This window comes from Bos indicus, chromosome 1 (genome assembly GCF_029378745.1).
Source record: "Bos indicus isolate NIAB-ARS_2022 breed Sahiwal x Tharparkar chromosome 1, NIAB-ARS_B.indTharparkar_mat_pri_1.0, whole genome shotgun sequence".
Taxonomy (NCBI): Eukaryota; Metazoa; Chordata; class Mammalia; order Artiodactyla; family Bovidae; genus Bos; species Bos indicus.
The window spans coordinates 148,732,339-148,757,040 of NC_091760.1; the positions used below are offsets into that span (position 1 = coordinate 148,732,339).

At 44.2% G+C, this 24,702-nt stretch overlaps 1 protein-coding gene and 1 long non-coding RNA gene across 2 annotated transcripts in view; one reads left to right on the plus strand and one right to left on the minus strand.

Moving 5' to 3' along the window:
* Window positions 1-301: 301 nt before the first annotated feature.
* On the plus strand, window positions 302-2,408 carry LOC109564723 (carbonyl reductase [NADPH] 1-like). Its single transcript, XM_019968196.2, has 3 exons — window positions 302-761; window positions 1,435-1,542; window positions 1,740-2,408. The coding sequence occupies exons 1-3, from the start codon at window positions 473-475 to the stop codon at window positions 2,201-2,203; spliced, it is 861 nt and encodes a 286-aa protein (XP_019823755.2). The 5' UTR covers window positions 302-472; the 3' UTR covers window positions 2,204-2,408.
* Window positions 2,409-3,720: 1,312 nt separating this feature from the next.
* Window positions 3,721-24,702, minus strand: part of LOC139185117 (uncharacterized) — a 31,113-nt gene continuing 10,131 nt past the window's right edge. Inside the window, exon 3 of the long non-coding RNA XR_011568653.1 lies at window positions 3,721-23,998. This is a non-coding gene — a long non-coding RNA (uncharacterized lncRNA). The remainder of the gene's footprint in view (window positions 23,999-24,702) is intronic.

Genomic DNA, 24,702 nt, shown 5'->3' on the forward strand with positions numbered 1-24,702 from the left:
GTTGGTGATAGCACAGGCGGCTTCTCTGTCCATGGGATTCCGCAGGCAAGCACACTGGATGGGTAGCCACTCCCCTCTCCAGGGGATCTTCCGAAGCCAGGGATCAAACCCGGGTCTCCAGCACTGCAGGCAGAATCTTTACCGTTTGAGCCACCAGGGAAGCCCAATGCTCCAACATATAATAAAAACTTTAAAGAAAAAAACAGGGCGGTGCCCTGGCTTGACTGAGAATACTGTACACGCGGAAAGAGGTGGAGCCAAAAGTGGTGTTTAGTAACCTTACATAACATTTGATCCCTCCTTAAGCGGGTAGAAGGCAGGGCCTCCTCCTTCTCAAAGTAGTCACTGCACTGGATCCCAGGACACAGTTCTTTGCCTTCTGGAGTGCGGCGGGTCTCCACGTCCCACGCCGCGCCACCCCGTGGGTCTCCAGCCTTGTCAGCTCTAATTCAAAGGGCCCTGCCCACCGGCCATGTCGTCCTCCACCCGCGTAGCGCTGGTCACCGGGGCCAACAAGGGCCTCGGTTTTGCCATCGTGCGCGACCTGTGTCGGCGGTTCCCAGGGGACGTGGTGCTCACGGCGCGGGACGAGGCGCGGGGTCGGGCGGCCGTGCAGCAGCTGCAGGCTGAGGGCCTGAGCCCCCGTTTCCACCAGCTGGACATCACTGACCTTCAGAGCATTCACGCCCTGCGCGACTTCCTGCGCAAGGAGTACGGGGGCCTCGACGTGCTGGTCAACAATGCGGCCATCGCCTTCCAGCGTAAGTGAGTGGGAGCTAGAGGGTTACAGCCTCTGTGCGGGGAGCCTGACGGGGCGGGGCTACTGCCTGAACCTCTGCTGTGGGATCTAGAACCCCCGCCTTAGGCTGGAGGTCACAGGGAGAGCAAGTCCTTCGAGATTACAAGCTTTTCCAGCAAGAAGGCCTTGCAATAGCTTTGATATCAGTGTTAAGGACAATGCCTAGGATTTTTACAATATTGATTTCATTGAACTTTGGACCAGTTGGGTAAATCTTTAACTTGCTTTGAAACCAATAGAAAGTTGTAAAGAGTGGTAGAGTGAGAGATAGTGTGAGCTGTCTTCATTCAGCCTCCCCTGATGATGCCATCGTACACAAATACGCGGCATTATCAAACTGTAACCGATTTCTTCCCTGGAGAAGGAAATGGCAACCCACTCCAGTATTCTTGCCTGGAAAATCCCATGGGCAGAGGAGCCTGGAGTGCTGTAGTTCATGGGGTTGCAAAGAATCAGACAGGACTAAGTGACTGAGCACATATCAAACCGCAAAATTCCCACTGGCACAATACTGTTCACTAACTCCACCCACCTCTTAGACTAAAACATTTCACAGGAAAAAATACTGTATCAAGTAAGCATTTTTACCGTATGGCTTATATTTATTTATCCTGTTTTGTTTTTTGCCCTAAAAGTTAGTGATCCCACGCCAACTCCAATTAAGGCAGAAATGACCATGAAAACAAATTTTTTTGGGACCCGGGATATATGCACAGAACTCCTGCCTCTAATGAAACCCCAAGGTGAGTCTGACTGAGCCCAAACTGCAGTGTTTCTGACAAGATCTAGGCCCACCTGCCTCTAATTCCCAGATCCCCTACATCCCATAGGAAATTGATAACTGGCTCTCCAGTGGGAATCAAGTCCAACATCTCAGCAAATTGGGTGTTCATTATTCTCATACATACCTTCCCAGACAATGGTTTGTGTTGCATTTTAGGCAGAGTGGTGAACATGTCTAGCGGATGGGGCTTCAAAGCTCTTGAAAGCTGCAGCCCTGAACTGCAGCAGAAATTGAGAAGTGAGACCATCACGGAGGAGGAGCTGGTGGGGCTCATGAACAAGTTTGTGGAAGACACAAAGAACGGGGTGCACAGGAAGGAGGGCTGGCCAGATAATAATATATATGGAGTGGCGAAAATCGGCATCACGGCCCTGTCCAGAATCCAAGCCAGGAAACTGAGTGAGCAGAGAGGAGGAGACAAGATCCTCTTGAATGCCTGCTGCCCAGGGTGGGTGAGAACCGACATGGGGGGATCCAAAGCCTTCAAAAGCCTAGAAGAAGGAATAGAGACCCCCATGTACTTGGCCCTTCTGCCCTCAGATGCCGAGGGGCCTCATGGACAGTTTGTCCATGAGAAAAAAGTTGCAAAATGGCAATTCTTGCCTGAGTTCTACCCATAGGCCCCACTTGGTTACCTGTCCTGATTAGACTAAGAAAACACAGTGTTCAAAACATCTCCCCATGAAAAAAACCAAACATGCCTACGTCTATGTAAATTTCAAAGCCACTTTGAAATGGCTACTATTCTGTGAGATCTTTTGTGATTTCTTATGTAATCCCAGGGAATAAAAGAAGAATGGACGACAAATAAAGAATAAACATCAATAGATGAATACATGGTTCTTTATAAATGTCTGTTTGTTCCAACTGATTATATGCAGAACCAGTTCAGAAGTCCAATAGACCAAAATGTAGGTCAAGGAAAGTGAGAGTACTACTTGGGGAAAGAATTATCATCAGTGGGGCCAGATGGGAAATACTTTTAGTTTTCAGGTTCAAGTGGTCTCTGTGAGAACTGTTCACCTGCTCTCTTTTACCAAGAAAGTAGCCAGAGACAATATATAAGCCAACAAGCATGCCATATTGGGTCTGCCAGCTTTAGCTGACCAGCCTCTAGTATAACATGGACCACACCGTGAGGGAAAACATCTGCTCTGGTGCCTGTAAACACAAACTCATTGGGGAAAAAAGCAATGTAAATGTGAAATGTGAGGGGGTGCTGGTATGAAAGATAACATCCTACGAGAATCTGAGACAATGGGGAAAACTGAGAATGGGTGGGTATGAGTGGGTATGAGAGATCGCTATCAAATCTCTTCAGCGTGAATGTGTCATTTTTGTGGGATGAGGTGTCAGGAGGTCTACAACATTAGCATGGTTCTGCAAAATACACACAGAAGTGGAACACATAACTAGAGTAACATATGCATAACAGCTGAACCTAGTTGGGAGGACACATGGGTATCCACTATTATGCTTTAAACTTTCTACTTAAAATCTTTCAAGATAAACATCTTGAACCAAAAAAGCCTGGCTCTGCAACTTTCCTGTGTGACCTTGAGCAAAATCCCACATCTGCTGTATCCCCTCAATTGTAAAATGAGAACTGTCATAGGATTGTGGTACTGTAAAGGTTAACTGTCTGGATATAGCTGACAGTGCTGAAAATACATCAGAAGTGCCAAGTATCTTTTATCATGAGTCCCTGAAAGAGGGGCCCAGCTGCACCCAGGGCAGCTTTCTGCTTCCCTGTCACGGGCTTTGTAGACCGGAACCTAGGGACTGGAGTTGATGAGAAGAGGGACGCAGGGGATCCAAGTCTCAAGTGAAACAAGGGTGCTTTATTTTCAGAAATGCACGTTTATATATCTTCATACAAGGCAGCTTTAGGCAGTAACAAAATAGAGCAAAAACAAAGCCAAGCAAATAACAATCTTAAAAGGGCCAGAAAGCATTCCACATCCTGAGTAAGAGGGGCATAACTGAATAGACTACCTTTAAGTAAAAGGTCACTGAAGGGAGTCACTGAAAGGAATCCAAGCAGGTGCCTTTTCTCATGATCTCAGTCCTGAGAACTGCATGCAGCTCCGCTCATTCCAGTTTTCCAGGAACTGATAAGGAATAGAGTCCTTGAGAAACCGCACACAAAAGAAGAGAATAACATATTGGATCCCTTAAAGCTGAACGTCCCCTGACACTTCCCAACCCCATATCCGGCTCCCCAGGGCCCCAAAGACTGTCTGCCTCTTCACAGAAGCTCCATGTGGTACAGATGCCCCTACTTTCATGGTTAGCTGTCACTGTCCACCTCTGATTGTCAGCCCTGGTAAAGCAACAGCCCCTGAAGACAAAGGCAGGGCCCTTCCCTGAAGAGTCAGGTTGACTTCACAACTGTAGGCCTTCAACTAGTCTGTTATTTTCCTCCTCCCCCCACATCCCACACCATATGACAGCAGAGGATCACCCATGTTTAGATCAAGTCAGCATCACACCTGCTAGTTTGGAAATGGATAGTGGAATCGCAATGATCATATACCCTTAGTTCCAGAAAAACAAAGCCCACGTGATAAACCAGTTGTTAACTACGACCTAAGACAAATCAAAACGTACACATTTTCAACAAACCTAGGGATATATAACTTTTAAATACAACATTCCTGTCAATGGCCCTGAACACAGTAAAAGTTTCATAAACAACCCTTCTATATGGGACACATTGAATTTCACAGAGTCAGGTAGCCTGCCCACACTGAAAGTCTAATCACAGGACCAAAGTCTTTAACAAGCTGAGTTTCTATCAAGAGAGCAAGCAGAGCTATGTCCTCAGAAGTAGTAGTTGTTGTTTTTCAGTTGCTCACTTGTGTCCAGCTCTTTGCGACCCCATGGACTGCAGCACGCCAGGCTTCCCTGTCCTTCGCCATCTCCTGGAGCTTGCTCAGACTCATGTCCATTGAGTCAGCAATGCCATCCAACCATCTCACCCTCTGTCGTCCCCTTCTCCTCTTGCTTTCAGTCTTTCCCAGCATCAGGGTCTTTTTCAGTGAGTCAGTTCTTCACATCAGGTGGCCAAAGTATTGGAGCTTCAGCTTCCGCATCAGTCCTTCCAATGAATATTCAGGACTGATTTCCTATAGGATGGACTGGTTAGATCTCCTTGTTGCCCAAGGAACTCTCAAGAGTCTTCTCCAACACCACAGTTCAAAGCAGTTACCCTAAGTAATTTCATTGCATCTTAGGAAGAAGCAACCATTCCAATTCTTCGGGTTTGATGGACCCAGAACAAGATAGTAACTGTACTCCTTCCTCTTTTTGGAGACCTACACGTGTATGCATGCAGCACCTCTAATGATTTTTATTCCTCTGCCAGGAATCCCTAGTCCCCTAATGACCATTCACCAAGCTGTTTTGTTTGGAGGACGCTCACCACTCCACCCTGCAAACCACAGTGTATCTCAGAGGTGAATCAAAAGAGGGCTGTGTCCTGGTTTGGCTCAGGATGCTGCACCAGGAAGGGGTGCAGTCAGGAGTGGTCATTAGGAACCTTCTGGAATATCTGGCCCCTCCTAGGAGGGAGGGAAAGGGGTAGGGCCTCCTTCTCAAGTACTCACAGCACTGGACCTGGGAACACTGCTGCTGCTGCTGAGTCGCTTCAGTCGTGTCCGACTCTGTGCGACCCCATAGACGGCAGCCCACCAGGCTCCCCTGTCCCTGGGATTCTCCAGGCAAGAACACTGGAGTGGGTTGCCATTTCCTTCTCCAATGCATGAAAGTGAAAAGTGAAAGTGAAGTTGCTCAGTCGTGTCCGACTTAGCGACCCCATGGACTGCAGCCTACCAGGCTCCTCCACCCATGGGGTTTTCCAGGCCAGAGTACTGGAGTGGGATGCCATTGCCTTCTCTGGCTGGGAACACAGTCCTTGGCTTTTCTGACTGTGACAGACCCCCCCATCCCATGCTATCCCACCACTGCTGGCCCCCAGCCTGGTCAGCTCTGCTTGAAAAGGCCCTGCACGCCCCGCACCTGGCCATGTTCAACAGGTTCAGTTCATCACCACGTCCTATGTCCATATCCCATAGATGTTCCCAGGGCTTCTGCTTGACCTTGTCAAGTTTCAAGCAGGAGTGGTCTTGACAGCATGTAGCTTCACCTTACAGGCATCTGCGATAAGTGAGCTAAGAGAGGATGTCACTGCCTGTGCTCAGACCCTCCAGGCACCAGTAAATCTGGACACTGACCTCCCCATTGGAGCATTGCTTTCTCTGTTCTCATCCTAGACATCATGGCTATGACAGGCCAACAGGCTGTTTCATGTACTTCTATGGTATAAGCAGTATTAACCAATCTCACAGAAACTGGTAACTGGCCATCAAATGGAAGTTAGAGGTCCAACAGCCCAGCGAATTGGGTACTCATCATGTTTGTGCGCACCCTTCTAGGCAATGATCTGTATTGTGTTTTAGGCAGAGTGGTGAATGTGTCAAGCAGAGTGAGCTTTGCAGCTTTGAAAACCTGCACATCAAAAACTGCAGCAGAAACTGAGGAGTGAGACCATCACAGAGGAGGAGCTGGTGGGGCTCATGAACAAATTTGTGGAAGACACAAAGAACGGGGTGCATAGGAAGGAGGGCTGGCTGGATAATAATATATATGGAGTGGTGAAAATCGGCATCACGGCCCTGTCCAGAATCCAAGCCAGGAAACTGAGTGAGCAGAGAGGACGGGACAAGATCCTCCTGAATGCCTGCTGCCCAGGGTGGGTGAGAACCGACATGGCAGGACTCAAAGCCCCCAAAAGCCCAGAAGAAGGAGCCCCCGTGTACTTGGCCCTTCTGCCATCAGATGCTAAGGGCCGTCATGGAGAGTTTGTTTCCGAGAAAAAATTGTACAATGCTGAGCTCACTCACAGCTCACCCATGGGTCCCTTTATATCGCTATCCCAGATTCACCAAACAGACACTTACACTGTCACAAATCTCCCTACGCAGACAAAAGAAAGAAAAAAGAATCAAAGTATCCCTTTCAAGTTCTCACTGGGAAATGGCTGCTAATTTTGTGAAGCCTTCTGTGATGTCTTCTGTGATCTCAGGGGAGGAAAAGCAGGATGGATGATAAATAATAAAGAGAAATCAATAAATGAATAAATAGTTCTTTATAAATGTCCATTTGTGCAGACTGGTTATATGCTGAACCAGTTCAGAAGTTTGTTTTTTTTTAATATTTATTCATTTGGTGGCACCTGGTCTTAGTTGCAACACGTGGGATCTTCTTTGCCACGTGCGAGGTCTTTAGCTGTGGCACATATACTCTTTGGTTAGGGCATGTGGGATCTAGTTCCCTAACCAAGGATCGAACCTGGGCCCCACTGCCTGGGGAGTCTGGAGTCTTGGCCACTGGACCACCAGGGAAATCCCCATCTTCCCTGGTGTAATATATTGCATGTAATATATCAAAAGGTAGGTCAAGAGAAAAGAGAGTAAAACTCGGGTGTACAACCTTTATAGACAGGACCGGTAGGAAATATTTTCAGCTTTTCAGGTTGAAATAGTCTCTGTGGGAACTGCTCAGATCCGCTCTTATACCATGAAAGTAGCCAGAGACAATATATAAGTCAACAACCATGGCCAGATTGGGCCTGCCAGCTATTCTCTCAACTTTTCTGTTAGAAATTTTACAAGACAAACACCTGGTAGAGTCCAGGCTTTACCACCTTCCTGCACGACCTTAAGCCAAATGTGTCCTTCAACTGTAAAATGGGGGTAATAGGATAGGATAGATGCACAGATTAATTTTCTGGATATAAGTGATAGTGCTGAAAAGAAGTTAGAAGCGCCAAGTGTCCTATATCACGAGTCCCTGGAAGAGGGGCTCGGCTGCACCAGGGGCGGTGACGAGAAGCTTCATGCTGCCCAGACCACACCCAGCTCCCCCAAGGCTCCAGGAATTGCTCACCACACACCTTCCCCTCACAAAGCACTCCATGCTGTATAGATGCCTCTACTGTCACGTTATTTGTCACTTCCCATGTAAGATTTCCAACCCTGGGGAAGTGGAAAGTGACAGCCCCTGAAAGCAAGTATGGAACCCTTATTTGAAGAGTAAGGTCTACTTTATAATTGTTACTCCTCAACTAAGCTGTTACTTTGCTCCCTATGATTATGTTTTTCTAAACATACACCAGAGGACACTCAATGCCTAAATCAACATCACAGCATCATATTAGCTAGTTTTGAAGTACACACTGGAATCACAAAGATCTTTTCTTAATTCTGTAAAATAATACCTAACTATATACACCACTTCATAACTATGATACAGGACAATACCAGAACAAAGGCACATTTAGCAATCCTAAGGTTGAGGTCGGAGAAGGCAATGGCACCCCACTCCAGTACTCTTGCCTGGAAAATCCCATGGATGGAGGAGCCTGGTAGGCTGCAGTCCATGGGGTCGCTAAGTCGGACATGACTGAGCAACTTCACTTTCACTTTTCACTTTCATGCATTGGAGAAGGAAATGGCAACCCACTCCAGTGTTCTTGCCTGGAGAATCCCAGGGGCAGGGGAGCCTGGTGGGCTGCCGTCTATGGGGTCACACAGAGTCAGACACGACTGAATTGACTTAGCAGCAGCAGCAGCAGCAAGGATGAGGTAACCATTAAATCATAAGTTCTGGTTAATGACTTTGCACTCAATAGAAGCTTCATAAACAAATGTCCCGCCTGGAAGCATACTGGAAATGCCACACAGTTAGGAACCCTGCCCACTCTGAAAGTCTAACCATAGGATCACTTTTTTCTAACTCTGTCACGAGTCTTTTAAGTGAGCAACGAGAGCTATGTCTTCAGAAGCAATTAATCTAAGTAATTTCATTCCATCTCAGGAAATAGCCACCATTGCCATTCTGCCGTGGATAATGGTCCCAGCAGATAACAATTACTGCTTCCTTTTTATCTGTTCAGGGTTCTTTTTTTCTCCTTTCCATGCAAGAAAATGGTTTTTGCTCATCTACCAGGAACCCCTAACCACCACCCCACCCTCCACCCCAACCCTTCAATAGCAGTTTTCCTTGAAGGAAGCAAACCTCTTTGCCTTGTAAACCATTGTGTTTCTCAGATATAGTATCAAAAGAGGGCTATGTCCAGACTTGGCTCACAGAGCAGCATCAGGAATGGGCTGGACGCAGTAATTGATCATTAGAAGCCTTCTGGTACATTTGGCCTTTCCTTGCAGGGAAAGAAGGAGGTAGCAGATGGGGTCTGGAGCAATCATAACCAGGGAAAAGAACCTACCGTGGGACACAGGTGACCCAGTTCCAGGGTAGAGCCTGGGTGAGGTGCCAGTAGCCATTGTTGGCACTTATTCAAGCAGCACACCAAAGCATCCCAGAACTCCGATGGCAGTCACTCACAATACAAGAATCTCTGTGGGTCCCAACTGCCCTGCTCTGTGGCTCCATGAAAGTGCAGGGGGTCAGGCGGAAAGTCTAGTGTCAGGGATTACCTGTGAGGGACAGAGTGAACTTACACCCAAGGCTGAGTCTGAGCCGACTGAAGGAAACAACCGCAGGCACCTGCACGGGCAGCACACTAAAGACAGTGAGGGGCCTCTGTCTGCAGTCCACACGACACGAGGACCCACACAGGCCATGGGCCTCAGCACTTTGTCCCTCTGGGCAAGGATTCTGACGTGGGGAGAAGGGAATACATACACTTAAAGGGAAAAGAGCCAGCTTGGGCCAGACCCTCAAGGCTTCTGTCGCAGGAACTTGGGATCAGAACCTGCTCCCAGTAGTGCAGTGATGGTCACTGAGCAGAGTGGAAAGTCCACCTCACTCCAGCTGTACCTCTAGACTCTTCATCTCCAGCCACACTCAATACCAAGGTGAGAGATGCCAGCATACTCTAAAGAAAAATGTGACTTACGTTCACCTAATTCCAGCCCTCCCATTTAAGGCATTGGGCACACATAGCCCACACAGGGATACTCCCACAGAAGAACATTACTTCAAGACTATAGTACATAACTGTATAACCTGATTGACAGAGGCAGAGAAAGTTAACCAAAATGAAAAAGGCAGAAGAAATACTCTCAACTGAAACAGGAAGAGAAATCCTAGAAAAAAATAATGAAGCATAAACAAACAATTTTCCAGATACAGAGTTCAAGGCATTGGTCATAAAAATGTTAACTGAATTAGGGAAAGAAAAGATCTACTGAAAAGATGTCACATGCAAGTAGAAAATAAGGGCTTCCCTAGTGGCTCAGACAGTAAAGCATCTGCCTGCAATGCAGGAGACTCGAGTTTGGCATATAAAAAGACCCAATCAGAAATGAAATAAAAATACAGTAAAGGAATGATTAGAAGACTATGTGATACAGAAGAAAATATACCTTATCTGGAAGATAGATAATGGAAATCACCCAATCAGAACAGTAAAAAGAGACACAAATTTTAGGGAATTCCCTAGCAGTCCAATGGTTAGGATTCCACACATCCACTGCAGAGGGCATGGGTTTGATCCTGCTTGCCTCAAAGTACAGTCAAAAGAGAAAGAAGAAGAAAGAAACACAAATTTTAAAAAATGAAAACAGCTTAAGGGGTTTTTGGGGTAACATTAAGAATACAAACATTCACATTATAAGGATCGCAGAAGGACAAGAGACAGAGAAGGGGATGGCAACTGTTTTTGACAAAGTTAGTTTTGAAAACATCTTGAATCTGAGGAAGGAAACAGATATCCAAGTACAGGAAGTATAGAGGGTTCCATACAAGACAAACAACCCCATACCAAAACGTATCAGAATTACGATAGCAGTAGTAAAGATAAGAAGATTCTAAAGTCAGCAAGAGAATAAAGAGTCATATACAAGAGAACCTCCCTAGGGCTATCAGCTGATTTCTCAGTAGAAACTCTGCAGGTCATAAAGGAGTAGCATGATACCTTCAAAGTGCTAAAAGTGGAAAAATCTGCAACCTAGGATACTCAGCAAGATTATCATTTAGAGTAGGAGAGATAAAGAACTTCTCAGATAAGCAAAAACTAAGGAAGTTCATCAAGAGTACCACTCTTTTAAGAAATGTTAAAGGGACTTCCCTAAGTGGGATGGAAGTAAGAATATTTAGGAAAGAGAAAATACCACCAGAAAAGGCAAATACATAGTAAACACTGGGGATCAACCACTGAAATAAGCTAGTGTGAAGATGAGAAAATAAAAAATTGTAAAAGGAATTATAAATACTACACATATTAAGGGATAAGCATGAAGATGTAAAATATGACATCAAAAAAATGTGGGGAAGGGAAGCAAAAATTTGAATTTAAATGACTGCCAGCTTAAAATGAGTAGGATGTAGTTATAGGACAACGTATATGAACCCCATGATTATCACAAATGAAAAACCTACAACAGACAGTTTTCATTCCAAAGAAAGGCAATGCCAAAGAAAGTTCAATGTTCTATGTTCAATGTTCTACCGCTCAATTGCACTCATCTCACACGCTAGTAAAGTAATGCTCAAAATTCTCCAAGCCAGGCTTCAGCAATACATGAACAGTTAACTTCCAGATGTTCAAGCTGGTTTTAGAAAAGGCAGAGGAACCAGAGACCAAATTGCCAACATCTGTTGGATCACAGAAAGAGCAGAATTCCAGAGAAAAACATCTACCTCTGCTTCACTGACTACACTGAAGCCTTTGATTGTGTGGATCACAACAAACTTTGGGAAATTCTTCAAGAGATGGAAATACCAGACCATTTGACCTGTCTCCTGAGAATCTGTATGCAGGTCAAGAAGCAACAGGTAGAACTGGACATGGAACAACAGACTGGTTCCAAATTGGGAAAGCAGTACATCAAGGCTGTATACTGTTATCCTTCATACTTAACTTCTATGCAGAGTACATCATGTGAAATGCTGGGCTGGATGAAGCACAAACTAGAATCAAGACTGCTGGGAGAAAGATCAACAACCTCAGATATGCAGATGACACCACATTTATGGCAGAAAGCAAAGAGGAACTGAAGAGCCTCTTGATGAAAGGGAAAGAGGAGAGTGAAAAAGTTGGCTTAAAACTCAACATTCAGAAAACTAAGATCATGGCATCTGGCCCCATCACTTCATGGCAAACAGATGGGGAAACAATAGAAACAGTGACAGACGTTATTTCCTTGGGCTCGAAAATCACTGTAGATGGTGACTGCAGCCATGAAATTAAAAGACGCCTGCTCCTTGGAAGAAAAGCTACGACAAACCTGTGCTTAGTCTCTCAGTCGTGTCCAATTCTTTGCAACCCCATGGGCCCACCAGGCCCTTCTGTCCACAGGGATTCTCCAGGCAAGAATACTGGAATGGGTTGCCATGCCATCCTCCAGGATGACAAACCCAGACAGCATATTAAAGAACAGAGACAGTACTTTGCTGACAAATGTCCATCTAGTCAAAGCTATGGTTTTTCCAGTAGTCATGCATGGATGTGAGAGTTGGACTATAAGGAAAGCTGAGTGCCGAAGAATTGATGCTTTTGAACTGTGGTGTTGGAGAAGACTCTTGAGAGTCCCTTGGACTGCAAGGAGATCCAACCAGTCCATTCTAAAGGAAATCAGTCCTGAATATTCATTGGAAGGACTGGTGCTGAAGCCGAAGCTCCAATACTTTGGCCACCTGATGCAAAGAACTGACTCATTGGAAAAGACCCTGATGCTGGAAAAGATTGAAGGCAGGAGGAGAGGGGGATGACAGAGAATGACATGGTTGGATGGCATCACTGACTCAATGGACACAAGTTTGAGTAAACTCCAGGGAGATGGTGACAGACAGGGAGAGGCCTTGTGTGCTGCAGTCCACGGGCTCGCAAAGAGTCAGACACAACTGAGTGACTGAATTGAACTGAAAGGCTAGAAAACTAGGACACAAATAGGAGAGTTAGTGCGAAAACAGCCTAACCAGGGAAGTGGATGTTAATCTCAATAGTTAACATTTACCCAGTGCTTACTAGGTGTGTCTTTTTAGACATGTCTATGCAGATTCTTGTTTAGTCTTCCTAATATCACTGCTATGAGCTGGCACTATTATAGCCCCTATTTTACAGAGGAGGAAACAGGCTTCAAATGTAATAGGATGGTAAAGAAATTTAGGAAACTAAATGCGAGGGGTCTGTGTGCTGATGCCTACCATTATTCGTGTTTTGGTGATCCACAGTTTAACACTTGTGGTCCATTGCAGGGGCCTGGGGGTTCCATCCCTCTTGGAGGAACTAAGTTCCCACAAGAGTAAACAGCAGGCAAAGTCAAAACCATGTGACTAGGACTTATCAGAAAGAGTGAAAGGGCACCACCTAGTGACCCTCTGGTTCAATGTATGTTTGTTTTTAGTAAGAGAACTGAACTGAACTGATTCATTGTAAAAGTCCCTGATGCTGAGAAAGATTGAGAGCAGAAGGGGAAGGGAGTCAGAGGATAAGATGGCTGGATGGCATCACCGATGCAATGAACGTGAACATGGGAAAACTCCAGGAGATGGTGAGAGATCAGGGAGACCTGGTGTGCTGCAGTCCATGGGGTCTCAAAGAGTCAGACACGACTGGCAACTGACCAACAACAAATTAAAGACACACAGACAAACAATACAACACTGATGAACTACCGCACAGCTTAAGAGCCTTAAAATTTTCACTTATGGTAAATAAATACAAGCACACTGATTAAAAATCAAAATGATCAGAAGGGTATATATGCAGTGAAATGTCAGCCTTCCTATCCCCTGGCTACCCAGTTCTCCCCAAACACACCAGTTTGTTATGTGCCCTTGCAGACACAGTATGTTTCAATATTTTTTACACAAAATGGTAGAGTAATACAGTAGTATAACACCTCCTCCCCAAGAGGCCCACTCCCTAATGCCCAGAACCTGAGAACAGGTTATGTTACATGACAAAAAACGATTTTGCAGATGTCATTAATGTTAATAAGCATTTTAAGATGGGGAGATTATCCTGAATTATTCAGGTAGGCCAGTGTCATCATATTAATCCTTAAAGATGAGAACCTTCTTAGGCTGTAGTCAGAAGAAAAGGTGACTACGGAAGGATAGTCAGAGATGCAATGTTGCTTGCGTTGAAGATGCAGGAAGCCAAGGAATGCAGTCCGCCCCTAGAAGCTGGAAAAAAGCAAAAAATAAAAATAAAAAATTTCTTCTTAAAACCTCCAAAATGGAATGTAGCCTGGCTGACACCTGGATTTTAGCCCAATCAAGACTTGCAACTTGACTTGGATCAAGACCATCCCCAAGAAAAAGAAATGCAAAAAGGCAAAATGGCTGTCTGAGGAGGCCTTACAAATAGCTGAGAAAAGAAGAGAAGTGAAAAGCAAAGGAGAAAAGGAAAGATGTAAGCATCTGAATGCAGAGTTCCAAAGAATAGCAAGGAGAGATAAGAAACTCTTCCTCAGCAATCAATGCAAAGAAATCAAGGAAAACCATAGAATGGGAAAGACTAGAGATCTCTTCAAGAAAATTAGAGATACCAAGGGAACATTTCATGCAACACACACACACACACACACACACACAGAAGTCTCTCAGTCATGTCCGACTCTTTGTGACCCCATGGATTGTAGCCCACCAGGCTCCTCGGTCCATGGGATTTTCCAGGCATGAATACTGGAGTGGGTTGCCCTTCATGCAAAGATGGGCTTGATAAAGGACAGAAATGGTATGGACCTAACAGAAGCAGAAGATATTAAGAAGAGGTGGCAAGAATACACAGAAGAACTGTACAAAAAAGATCTTCACGATCCAGATAATCACGATGGTGTGATCACTCACCTAGAGCCAGACAGCCTGGATGCCAAAATGCTCAAAATGCTCAAAATTCTCCAAGCCAGGCTTCAGCAATACATGAACAGTGAATTTCCAGATGTTCAAGCTGGTTTTAGAAAAGGCAGAGGAACCAGAGATCAAATTGCCAACATCCTCTGGATCATCAAAAGAGCAAGAGAGTTACAGAAAAAGATCTATTTCTGCTTTATTGACTATGCCAAAGCCTTTGACTATGTGGATCACAACAAACTGTGGAAAATTCTAAAAGAGATGGGAATACCAGATCACCTGATCTGCCTCTTGAGAAACCTGTATGCAGGTCAGGAAGCAACAGTTAGAACTGGACATGGAACAACACACTGGTTCCAAATTGGGAAGGGAGGACGTCAAGGCTGTATGTTGTCACCCTGCTTATTTAACTTCTATGCAGAGTACATCATGAGAAATGCTGGGCTGGATGAAGCTCAAGCTGGAATCAAATTTGCCAGGAGAAATATCAATAATCTCAGATATCCAGATGACACCACACTTATGGCAGAAAGTGAAGAAGAACTAAAGAGCCTTTTGATGAAAGTGAAAGAGGAGAGTGAAAAAGTTGGCTTAAAGCTCAACATTGAGAAAACTAAGATCATGGCATCAGGTCCCATCTCTTCATGGCAAATAGATGGGGAAACATTGGAAACAGTGTCAGACTTTATTTTTCTGGGCTACAAAATCACTGCAGATGGTGATTGCAGCCATGAAATTAAGACACTTACCTCATGGAAGGGAAGTTATGACCAACCTAGACAGCATATTAAAAAGCAGAGACATTACTTTGTCAACAAAGGTCTGTCTAGTCAAGGCTATGGTTTTTCCAGGAGTCATGTATGGATGTGAGAGTTGGACTATAAAGCAAGCTGAGCACCGAAGAATTGATGCTTTTGAACTGTGGTGATGGAGAAGACTGTTGACAGTCCCTTGGACTGCAATGAGATCCAACCAGTCCATCCTAAAGGAGACCAGTCCTGGGTGTTCATTGGAAGGACTGATGTTGAAGCTGAAACTCCAATACTTTGGCCACCTGATGCGAAGACCTGACTCATTTGAAAAGACCCTGATATTGGGAAAGATTGAGGGCAGGAGGAGAAGGGGATGAAAGAGGATGAGATGATCAGATGGCATCACCAACTCAGTGGACATGAGTTTGGGTAAACTCTGGGAGTTGGTGATAGACAGTGAGACCTGGCGTGCTGTGGTTCATGGGGTCACAAAGAGATGGACACAACTGAGTGACTGAACTCAGACTTGCATCAGAACTGTAAGATAATAAATTTGTTTTGTATTAAGCCACTAAGTTTGCAATAAACTTCTGCAGCAGCAACAGAAACTAATATACACTCTATATGATACCATGCTTTTGAGGTAAGAGATGTACAGGCCCTGGACTGAGCAACTGCAGTTGGTCTCCTGCTGATGCTGTGAGATGCATGCCAGCAGGAGCACTGAGCCCTGACTGGATGCTTTCCTGTGGGTTTTCTGGTCAGACACATGCGCAGAGGAGGCCCTCAGTCTAGGGGAAGGACAAAAGGAGGAAAAGACACCAGCTGGAATCCATCTTGGCTGAGAGATGTGCACCCACATCAGGACCAAATAGGGGATGATTGACCGGAAAAAAATCTGGAAAACTGCGTGGGTGCAGGAGGGGCTAGAGGAGCTATCTCACGTTGAAGGTCAGGAAGGGCAGCAGTGAGGAGATACCCTTCGTCCAAGGTAAGGAGCAGCGGCTGCGCTTTGCTGGAGCAGCCGTGAAGAGATACCCCACGCCCAAGGTAAGAGAAACCCAAGTAAGATGGTAGGTGTTGCAAGAGGGCATCAGAGGGCAAACACACTGAAACCATACTCACAGAAAACTAGTTAATCTAATCACATTAGGACCACAGCCTTGTCTAACTCAATGAAACTAAGCCATGCCTGTGGGGCAACCCAAGACGGGCGGGTCATGGTGGAGAGATCTGACAGAATGTGGTCCACTGGAGAAGGGAATGGCAAACCACTTTAGTATTCTTGCCTTGAGAACCCCATGAACAGTATGAAAAGGCAAAATGATAGGATACTGAAAGAGGAACTCCCCAGGTCAGTAGGTGCCCAATACGCTACTGGAGATCAATGGAGAAATAACTCCAGAAAGAATGAAGGGATGGAGCCAAAGCAAAAAGAATACCCGGCTGTGGATGTGACTGGTGATAGAAGCAAGGTCAGATGCTGTAAAGAGCAATATTGCATACGCTACGCTAAGTCACTTCAGTCGTGTCCAACTCTGTGTGACCCCATAGACGGTAGCCTACCAGGCTCCCCCGTCCCTGGGATTCTCCAGGCAAGAACACTGGAGTGGGTTGCCATTTCTTTCTCCAATGCATGAAAGTGAAAAGTGAAAGTGAATTTGCTCAGTTGTGTCCGACTTAGCGACCCCATGGACTGCAGCCCACCAGGCTCCTCCGTCCATGGGACTTTCCAGGCAAGAGTACTGGAGTCGGGTGCCATTGCCTTCTCCAGAACCTAGAATGTTAGGTCCATGAATCAAGGCAAATTGGAAGTGGTCAAACAAGAGATGGCAAGAGTGAATGTCGACATTCTAGGAATCAGCGAACTGAAATGGACTGGAATGGGTGAATTTAACTCAGATGACCATTATATCTACTACTGCGGGCAGGAATCCCTCAGAAGAAATGGAGTAGCCATCATGGTCAACAAAAGAGTCTGAAATGCAGTACTTGGATGCAATCTCAAAAACGACAGAATGATCTCTGTTCATTTCCAAGGCAAACCATTCAATATCACAATAATCCAAGTCTATGCCCCAACCAGTAACACTGAAGAAGCTGAAGTTGAATGGTTCTATGAAGACCTACAAGACCTTTTAGAACTAACACCCAAAAAAGATGTCCTTTTCATTATAGGGGACTGGAATGCAAAAGTAGGAAGTCAAGAAACACCTGGAGTAACAGGCAAATTTGGCCTTGAAATATGGAATGAAGCAGGGCAAAGACTAATAGAGTTTTGCCAAGAAAATGCACTGGTCACAGCAAACACCCTCTTCCAACACAAGAGAAGACTCTATACATGGACATCACCAGATGGTCAACACTGAAATCAGATTGATTATATTCTTTGCAGCCAAAGATGGAGAAGCTCTATACAGTCAGCAAAAACAAGACCAGGAGCTGACTGTGGCTCAGACCATGAACTCCTTATTGCCAAATTCAGACTTAAATTGAAGAAAGTAGGGAAAACCACTAGACCATTCAGGTATGACCTAAATCAAATCCCTTATAATTATACAGTGGAAGTGAGAAATAGATTTAAGGACCTAGATCTGATAGATAGAGTGCCTGATGAACTATGGAATGAGGTTCGTGACATTGTACAGGAGACAGGGGTCAAGACCATACCCATGGAAAAGAAATGCAAAAAAGCAAAATGGCTGTCTGGGGAGGTCTTACAAATAGCTGTGAAAAGAAGAGAAGCAAAAAGCAAAGGAGAAAAGGAAAGATATAAACATCTGAATGCAGAGTTCCAAAGAATAGCAAGAAGAGATAGGAAAGCCTTCTTCAGCGATCAATGCAAAGAAACAGAGGAAAACAGCAGAATGGGAAAGACTAGAGATCTCTTCAAGAAAATTAGAGATAGCAAAGGAACATTTCATGCAAAGATGGGCTCGATAAAGGACAGAAATGGTATGGACCTAACAGAAGCAGAAGATATTAAGAAGAGATGGCAAGAATACACGGAAGAACTGTACAAAAAAGATCTTCATGACCCAGATAATCACGATGGTGTGATCACTCACCTAAAGCCAGACATCCTGGAATGTGAAGTCAAGTGGGCCTTAGAAAGCATCACTACAAACAAAGCTAGTGGAGGTGATGGAATTCCAGTTGAGCTATTCCAAATCCTGAAAGATGATGCTGTGAAAGTGCTGCACTCAATATACCAGGAAATTTGGAAAACTCAGCAGTGGCCACAGGACTGGAAAAGGTCAGTTTTCATTCCAATCCCAAAGAAAGGCAATGCCAAAGAATGCTCAAACTACCGCACAATTGCACTCATCTCACACACTAGTAAGTAATGCTCAAAATTCTCCAAGCCAGGCTTCAGCAATATGTGAACTGTGAACTTCCTGATGTTCCAGCTGGTTTTAGAAAAGGCAGAGGAACCAGAGATCAAATTGCCAACATCCGCTGGATCATCGAAAAAGCAAGACAGTTCCAGAAAAACATCTATTTCTGCTTTATTGACTATGCCAAAGCCTTTGACTGTGTGGATCACAATAAACCGTGGACAATTCTGAAAGAGATGGGAATACCAGACCACCTGATCTGCCGCTTGAGAAATCTGTATGCAGGTCAGGAAGCAACAGTTAGAACTGGACATGGAACAACAGACTGGTTCCAAATAGGAAAAGGAGTATGTCAAGGCTGTATATTGTCACCCTGCTTATTTAACTTCTATGCAGAGTACATCATGAGAAACGCTGGACTGGAAGAAACACAAGCTGGAATCAAGATTGCTGGGAGAAATATCAATAACCTCAGATATGCAGATGACACCACCCTTATGGCAGAAAGTGAAGAGGAACTCAAAAGCCTCTTGATGAAAGTGAAAGTGGAGAGTGAAAAAGTTGGCTTAAAGCTCAACGTTCAGAAAACGAAGATCATGGCATCCGGTCCCATCACTTCATGGGAAATAGATGGGGAAACAGTGCAAACAGTGTCAAACTTTATTTTTTTGGGCTCCAAAATCACTGCAGATGGTGACTGCAGCCATGAAATTAAAAGACGCTTACTCCTTGGAAGGAAAGTTATGACCAACCTAGATAGCATATTCAAAAGCAGAGACATTACTTTGCCAACAAAGGTCCGGCTAGTCAAGGCTATGGTTTTTCCTGTGGTCATGTATGGATGTGAGAGTTGGACTGTGAAGAAGGCTGAGCACCGAAGAATTGATGCTTTGGAACTGTGGTGTTGGAGAAGACTCTTGAGAGTCCCTTGGACTGCAAGGAGATCCAACCAGTCCATTCTGAAGGAGATCAGCCCTGGGATTTCTTTGGAAGGAATGATGCTAAAGCTGAAACTCCAGTACTTTGGCCACCTGATGTGAAGAGTTGACTCATTGGAAAAGACTCTGATGCTGGGAGGGATTGGGAGCAAGAGGAGAAGGGGATGAGAGAGGATGAGATGGCTGGATAGCATCACTGACTCAATGGACGTGAGTCTGGGTGAACTCCGGGAGTTGGTGATGGACAGGGAGGCCTGGCGTGCTGCAGTTCATGGGGTGGCAAAGAGTCGGACACGACTGAGCCACTGATCTGATGTGATCTGATCTGCCCTAAAGTATGCAACCTAAGCCACCCCTATGCGACACAACTCATTCCAGGTTTGCCTATGTGCTCTTTCACATGGATTTTGTTTTTTCTACATGTATTTTTCTTGTAACAAACACTTTTACCTTTTTCACAATCTTGGTCTCTTTGTTGAATTCCTTCTTCAGAGGAGACAAGAACTGAGTCCTTCTTCCAGCTTTTCATTGCCAGAATTACTTTTCTCGTTTAATATATATTGAAGTCTCTTCTCTTTTACTACCTTTAAAGCTGCTGTATTCTTTTTGAGACATTCCCTGCTGACTCAGATGGTAAGGAATCTGCCTGTAACGCAGGAGACCCCGGTTCTATCCCTGGGTCAGGAAGATCCCCTGGAGAAAGAAATGACAAACCACTCCAGTATTCTTGCCTGGAGAATTCCACATATCTCTTTTTCAGTTCAGATCAGTTCAGTTGCTCGGTCGTGTCTGACTCTTTGTGACCCCACGGACTGCAGTACACCAGGCCTCCCTGTCCATCACTAACTCCTGGAGCTTGCTCAAACTCATGTCCATAGAATTGGTGATACCATCCAACCATCTTATCCCCTCTGCCATCCCCTTCTCCTCCTGCCTTTAATCTTTGCCAAAATCAGGGTCGTTTTCAATGAGTCTGTTCTTCCCATTAGGTGACCAAAGTATTGGAGCTTTAGCTTCAACATCAGTCCTTCCAATGAAAACCCAGGACTGATCTCCTTTAGGATGGACTGGTTGGATTTCCTTGCAGTCCAAGGGACTCTCAAGAGTCTTCTCCAACACCACGATTCAAAAGCATCAATTCTTCAGCACTCAGATTTCTTTATAGTCCAACTCTCACATCCATACATGACTACTGGAAAAACCACAGTTTTGACTAGATGGACATTCGTCAGCAAAGTAATGTCTCTGCTTTTCAATATGTTGTCTAAGTTGGTCATAGCTTTTCTTCCAAGGAACAAGCGTCTTTTCATTTCATGGCTGCAGTCACCATCTACAGTGATTTTGGAGCCCCCAAAAATAAAGTCTGTCACTGTTTCCATTGTTTCCCTGAGGCCCACTTGACTTTGCATTCTAGGATGTCTGGCTCTAGGTGAGTGATCACACCATCACAACTATCTGGGTCATAAAGATCTTTTTTGTACAGTTCTTCTGTGTATTCTTGCCACCTCTTCTTAATATCTTCTGCTTCTGTTAGGTCTATATCATTTCTGTCATTTATTCAGCCCATCTTTGCATGAAATGTTCCCTTGGTATCTCTAATTTTCTTGAAGAGATCTCTAGTCTTTCCCATTCTATTGTTTTCCTCTGTTTCTTTGTGTTGATCACTGAGGAAGGCTTTCTTATTTCTCCTTGCTATTCTTTGGAACTCCGCATTCAGATGGGTATATCGTTCCTTTTATCCTTTGCCTTTCGATTCTCTTCTTTCTCAGCTATTTGTAAGGCCTCCTCAGACAACCATTTTGCCTTTTTGCATTTCTTTTTCTTGGGGATGGTCTTGATCACTGCCTCCTGTACAATGTCACAAACCTCCATCCATAGTTCTTCAGGCACTCTGTCTATCAGATCTAATCCCTTGAATCTATTTGTCACTTCTACTGTATAGTCAGTAAGGGATTTGATTTAGGTCATACCTGAATGGTCTTAGTGGTTTTCCTTACTTTCTTCAATTTAAGTCTGAATTTGCCAATAAGGAGTTCATGATCTGAGCCACAGTCAGCTCCTAGTCTTGTTTTTGCTGACTGTATAGAACTTCTATACAGCTTATTCCATACTAGTCAGTATAATTTTGTTTCAAAATAATGATGCAGTCATTCTTAAAGCATGTGTAGATATTACCCTGTAACTGTGTAATTCTTCAGGATTCAAGTTATAAGACTGACTAGTGATTGCTAGTATACAATTGCTAAACTCCTTTTCAAAAGTTGAATTTTTGCCTTAAATGCACAAACTTTTAAAATATATGTATACATGCAAAGTAAACCAAAATCTCCGAAACAAAGATCTGATTGAAAGGAAGAGGCATTGATTTGGAATTTGTTAGGACTGCAGCCAGGAGATATAGACTCAAGAAGTACTTGACTTGTGTGCTTATAAAGGCAAAAATTGTAAGGCTGCAGTTACATAAGTCATTCATTAAGAATTATGATTGGAGCTGGGAAAAAAAAATACAGGTGCTTGTTAATCAAGGATTGGTTTGGGTCTGAAATGGTTACAAAAATGCAAGGGGAAACCTTGAGACAAAACTGCAGCTAGCAGATGTACCCGTGATTTGATGCTGTTCAGAAAGTTTCATTTCTCAGTGTTGCAGTGATATGTTTGAGCCCAGATGCTCAAAGGTTGCCCAACCCCATTTTGGTTGCGTGAACTGTGATTTCTCCACTATGACTCCCATCTGTCATCAACAAATAGATATAGAATGTATTTTCAGTACTTCCCTGGTGGTCCAGCAGTGAGGACTCCAAGCTTCCCATGTGGAGGGCATGGGTTCAAGTAATCCCTTGTTGAGGAAGTTCCACATGCCACGCAGGAGAAAAAAAAAATTCTTCAGGTTTAGTGTTCAAATGTTTAAAAAGGTGCAGGGGGAGCAGAGTTCACCTAATCTTTAACTAATGATCGACTCAAATTATTTTGGGACTGTCAGTCTGGGGAGTCAGATAACTTTCCCCCTGGTAGTACTGAGCCAAGCCTGTTCCATGATCCCTGACCCCTATTCATACTCTTTGTAGTCTCCTCCCACACAGGACCAGAACTGGTCTGTGTGACCAGTAGCCATGGCAAAGTAAAATTATGTAATTTATGAAACTAGGTCATAAAAGACCTCACTTCATAGCAAATAAATGGGGGAGAAACAATGGAAACAGTGACAGACTTTATTTTCTTGGGCTCCAAAATCCCTACGGACAGTGACTACAGCCACAAAATTAAAAGATGATTGCTCCTTGGAAGAAAAGCTATGACAAATCTAGGCAGCATATTAAAAAGCAGAGACATAACTTTGCCAACAAAGGTTTGTATAGTCAAAGCTCTGGTTTTTTCAGTAGTCATGTATGGATGTGAGATTCAGACCATAAAGAAGGTTGGGCACCAAAGAACTGATGCTTTTGAACAGAGGTGCTGGAGAAGACTCTTGAGAGTCCCTTGGACAGCAAGGAGATCAAACCAGTCCATCCTAAAGGAAATTAAACTTGAATATTCATTGGAAGGACTAAGGCTGAAGCTGAAGCTCCAAAACTCTGGCCACCTAATGTGAAGAACTGACTCACTGGATAAGACCCTGATGCTGGGAAAGATTGAAGGCAGGAGTTGGGGGCAGCAGAGGGTGAGATGGTTGAGTTGGGGGTAGCAGAGGGTGAGATGGTTGGATGGCATGACCAACAAAATGGACAAGAGTGTGTGCAAACTCCGGGAGATGGTGAAGGACCAAGGAAGGCTGGTGAGCTGTAGTCCATGGGGTTGCAAAGAGTTGGACACAACTGAGCAGCTGAACAACAACAACAAAAGATACTTAGGCTTCTGTCTTTCTCACCGTCCCCTGGATCAGTCACTCTGGAGGAAGCCAGCAGCTACATCTTGAGGATGCCCAAGGAGCCTGCAGAAAGGTCTACTTGGCTAAGAAGTGAAGCCTCCAACTAAGAACCATATGAGCCAACAACCTTGGGAGGGATCCTCCAGCTGAGGTCAGGCCTTTAGAAGATGCACCCCAGCTGGCATCTTGACTGCAACCTCATGAGCCTTGAGCCAGAACTACCCAGCTAAGCCATTACCAAATTCCTCAACTATGGAAACTATGGGAACACAAATGTGTCTTGATTTAATCACTAGGTTTGAGTAATTTGTTACAGAGCAAAAAGTTACTAATACACAGCTTTAATTTTAAAAACGAAATTGGCTACAGGGATCTGTATCTGAAGATATCTGTTTAGATGAGCTTCACAGGTGGCTCAGTATTAAAGAATCCACCTGCCAAGCAGGAGACCTGGGTTCGATCCCCGAGTTGGGAAGATCCCCTGGAGAATAAAACGGCAACCCACTCCAGCATTCTTGCCTGGGAAATCTTATGAACAGAGGACACTGGCGGGCTACAGTCCATGGGGTTGCAAAAGAGTTGGACACGACTTAGTGACTAAATAACAACAAAAATAAATTACTTGAGGAATTGAAGATTTTCACAGCTTCACAAATTGGATATTCAAAACATAGTTCACATCAATCATTTCTTAGCACTGTAAAACAAATTTTTTAATTAAACATATGAAAAAATAGAATGTTGAAATGTTTTACTTGGTTAAAATTCTGAAAGTTTGACAATTTTTATAACTGTTTATAATTTTTAAAAACTGACTTCTAAAGTCATAGTCTATAATACCTATTGCATCAATTTTATTACGCTCAATACCTTTAGGAATAAACATTTCTATGAACAAAAAATTCATTATAAAATCCCATCAAAAACCACACTTGCTAAATGAATAGTTCAAAACCCAATAGGATACTACAATACAAATAAACCTTGAAACATAATGTTAAGTGGAAGAAGTTACTCCCAAAAGAGCACATATCTTATTATTCCATTCATATGAAATGTTCCACATAAGCACAACTACAGACAGAAAATAGGTCAGTGGTGGCCTAGGGCTGGGGGGAAAGGATGTAATTCCTAATGGGTATGGGATATTGGGGGGTCATGAAGCTGTTACAAAACTGTGGTGATGGTTGCACAATTCCTTGAACACATTAAAACCACTGAATTGTATGCTTTATATGGGTGCATTGTTCAGTATGTGAATTACCACTTAATAAAGCTGGGGGTTTTTTAAAGGGAAGATTCAAAGGATGAGATGCCCAATAGCAGAAGATAAATATATCTTCTGACAGCAGCACAAAGATTCTTTCTCAAGGAATATAAAGTCTCTGGAAAATGATTGCT